At 41.8% G+C, this 3,809-nt stretch overlaps 1 protein-coding gene across 1 annotated transcript; it reads right to left on the bottom strand.

Annotated features, from left to right (window-relative positions):
- Positions 1–995: 995 nt before the first annotated feature.
- LOC123141420 (transcription factor BHLH6-like) lies at positions 996–2,869 on the bottom strand. The gene has a single exon (XM_044560576.1). It carries the CDS (start codon positions 2,745–2,747, stop codon positions 2,196–2,198), a length of 552 nt encoding a protein of 183 aa, XP_044416511.1. The 5' UTR covers positions 2,748–2,869; the 3' UTR covers positions 996–2,195.
- Between the last annotated feature and the right edge of the window lie 940 nt (positions 2,870–3,809).

Genomic DNA, 3,809 nt, shown 5'->3' on the forward strand with positions numbered 1-3,809 from the left:
AGCACTGAATTAGACAATCTCCTATAACAATAAACTCCCTAGTTTTAAAGAGCCCACATTCAATTGAGATCTCCAATTAGGATTAGGCCACCTGATTTTGACCGAGTCAACAATTTCTCAAAGCTTTCCCATTCAATTTTTTAATACTATACTTCCTTAATTTTTAAGGCCTCATAATTAATTAATGTTTTCAATTTAGAATTAGTTCAACTCAGTGAACAATACTAAGCTCCCTAATTTTTTTTAGGTGTCACAATCAATTGAGGTCTTCAATTGAAATTTGCCAACCGATTTTAACCGGTTCAACAATTTCTCAAAGCTCCCCGTTTCATTTATTTTATAATACTATACACTATGCTTCTTAATTTTTAAGGCATCACAATTAATTAATGTCTACAATTTAAATGGGCCACTCGACTTTGACCGGGTCAACAATTTCTCAAAGCTCTCCCATTCATTTCTTTTTTAGTACTATACACTATGCTTCCTAATTTTTAAGGCATCACAATTAATTGATGTCTACAATTTAGAATTTGGTCACTCGATTTTGACCGGGACAACAATTTCTCAAGGAGCTCTCCCATTCAATTATTTTAATTCATTATATTCCCTAATTTTGAAGCTCTTTATTCGATTGAGGCATTCAATTTTAGATTTGGTTTACTATTTTGATCGGGCCAATGATTTTTCAAATCCATCAGCAACAACCGGCCTATAGAAACATATCAATCTCACGCACCCTCCCACCACCTTAGAGTCAAAAAAATTTAAAAAAATAATGACATCCACAAAATTTAAAAAATGTGGAAATTCATTTTATGATGAATCTAACTATATCGGTTTGATATTAGGATTTTGAAATATTTATCTATAAATTTGGTCAAACTTAAAAATGTTTGACTTTTCAAAAATTTAATACACCTTGTATTTTGAAACAGAGTGGCCATTTTTTTAAGATACTGAACAATATCAACGGCGCAGTAAAGCACGCCCAATTCTTCTAGTTAATATGAATATCCATGCAAAAGCTGGTCCAATGGTCGCAGAAAGATCACTGCTAGAGATATGCATGCACAAAATTAGCCTTGAGATCTTCGCCAGCTATGGAGATTCAGAGTTGAATTAAGTGCTAATTTTGACTTTGAAAGACGCATGCCACTGAATATCAACCTTGGACCAAAATCTGCTCATTCGTATATCCTAGCTGATTAGGGGCAAATAATAGTCCAAGGTTGTCTCTGAAAGACGCATGCCACTGAATATCAGTTGTCCTTGAAGCTTTTGATTACCGCCAAACTGCAGATCGCTCCGAGGCTACCACAGAAAGGGTCCAGGTGAATCCTAATGCTTGGCATTGACAGTATCTAATTTGGTGAAGAAACGTATTAGTAGCTCTGAAAAGGCAAAGGCAGATGAGTTGACGACATGATTCTCAGAAAAGTAGTAGATGTTGGATGTTGATATTATATACATTTGTCACTTTGTAAGCAGGCAGCTGGTAGTTGAGTTGGTTGGTTGACTGGAATCCAATCTAGCTTGTGTGCTCACAAGTGGAGTTTGCTTGATTGTAAGTCGCAGCCTGAATGCTACTCCTACATGGCTTTAGTTTCAGAATTTTGTGCTGTTTTTGCTGTTGTCTGGAATTTAAAGTTAAAACACATTACGGAATGCGAGCCATGAAAAGACATAAATTCAGTTATGAATAGTGACATTACTATTTGGCACTATCCAATACTGGGTTTTTTTTCATAGCTCACATCCTGCAATGCGTTTGAACTTGAAATTTTGCATAGCTATAGAATATCACCCTTTTAACATCCCATGTTTTTTTGAAACTTAAAAACTTCATTTTCACGGGGTTTTCACCGTTTTTCACTGTTGGTTTCCATATGATATTCCCCTCTGTGAGAATTGACACATGATAGAGAAAAGAAGAACACTCTAGTTGTAAGAGCATCTCTAGCTAATCCCCTAAAATATAGAGAAGTAAACGGCTGAGTAAAGTTAGTGGAGTAAACTTTTACTCCTCTAAGTTTTGGTCGTTTCTAGCTAGCCGATCCCCTATACTTAGTGGAGTAAAATTGTATTTGGCTCATACATTTCATCGAACACTTACTATGCGCCTCCGCGGCTTGCGGCGACCATGGTGACCATGCCAGCAACACCAGAGAGCACGTCGAACATGCCTGTGGAGGTCACGTGTGTCGTCGCCAGCAACATCGGAGAGCGCGTAAACCAAGTAGAAACAGAACCATCGGATGGCATCGAGCGGAAGAGCTATTGCTGATGAATTGTGGAGGGCGACGACGAGGTACCTTGACGAAGAGGGTGTGCATGCTGCAGTCGGAGATGGAGGTGATATTGGCGATGATTACCATGGGACAGAGCTCCTCGAGCGCGCTGCATACCTTGGTCATGGCGCCACGCTTCTTGCTGCACGTCATGCTCACCACCAGCAGCTTCTCGCTCACCTCTGGCACGCGAAGCTCCAGGACCTCCACGGGCAGCGACGTCACTACTACTGCCGCGGCGAGCAAGGCATCGTTCATGGACGTAATAGATACGGCGCGCTTCACCTTCTTCCTCTGTGCTGAGGAGACCTGCTCCACGGATAGGCCGTCGCCATAGTTATCCTTAGCACCGGCGGCGGACTCGAGCACGGAAACCTCGACCTCCATATGCCGCTCCCCTGCCTGTAAATGTTGGATGTACTCTATCGCGTCCTTGATGATCGAGGCCTTGTCCATCTGCAACGACGAGGGCACTGGATATGTTGTTGTGTTTCAGCCGTGCAGACTGGGATGCTTGCGCTCACCTTGGTGATGTTGGGCACGGCGCTGAGGTCATCGGGGGAGGGGTTGTGGCTGAGGTTAAGGGTGGTCGCGGAGTGGGGACGATGCAGTCGTAAGGAGAGGTCACAACTTTTACTCCACAGGTGGAGGGAGGTGAAAATTTAGGATTTCACGGTGTGGGGGAGTAAAAGTTTTCATGTAACAATCTTACAAGTTCGGTTAGGTCTGCTTTATAGTAAAACTTAATTTTACTTCTCTATAATTTTTTAGGATCGGCTAGAAATTCAATAAGTTGTATGGCAGACTAGAAGAAAAAAACATAGGGCCGATCTCGGTTATGTTTACCGGGTCCGGTCGGAGTTGATAGGCACTAGATACCGCGCAGCGGTTTCCTGACCCAGAGTCAGATCCCAGGGAATATGGGATTCTCTACCAAAAGAAAGTGGTGCACTGAATAGTTGAATTAAAGATACACTGAACAGAGTCGGATCTAGGGAACATTAACTTAAAGATACACTGAATAGTTGATCATCACAACAGAAAAGAGCGCATTCGTTTATACCGTACGGTTTGATTACTTTGTCCATTTGAGCAAGGCATGTATTTATACACGAAAGCACAAGAACAAAAAATGGATTATACAAAGGGTTTATTTGCCATTTGTAGCTTTCATTGGTGACGACGAAGCTCGTCACCCTGTGGGTTGGACCCAGTCAGAAAGTCAACGGTGTGGTGGTGAGTGCACTGCCTGGTCATACAAAAGGCCTGACTCGTTTCAGCCTTGCAACTCACTCTTTTGCTAGATAAAGTTGTTAACTCGTTGATGGTGTTGTTTACGAGAGCTTCTATTTGGCGCGCTAAGCGGCGCGAGTACATTTCTTTTAGAGTCACAACGCACTTTATTGTATAAGTTCAATGTTTACATGAAAACATAAATGAGCAGGTGGTGCATCAAACCACACATGCTGACCTACATCGAGAGACGTAGCCATACGAGCTAGTCTATGAGGCTCTCCA

Source organism: Triticum aestivum, chromosome 6D, assembly GCF_018294505.1.
Source record: "Triticum aestivum cultivar Chinese Spring chromosome 6D, IWGSC CS RefSeq v2.1, whole genome shotgun sequence".
NCBI classification, from domain to species: Eukaryota; Viridiplantae; Streptophyta; class Magnoliopsida; order Poales; family Poaceae; genus Triticum; species Triticum aestivum.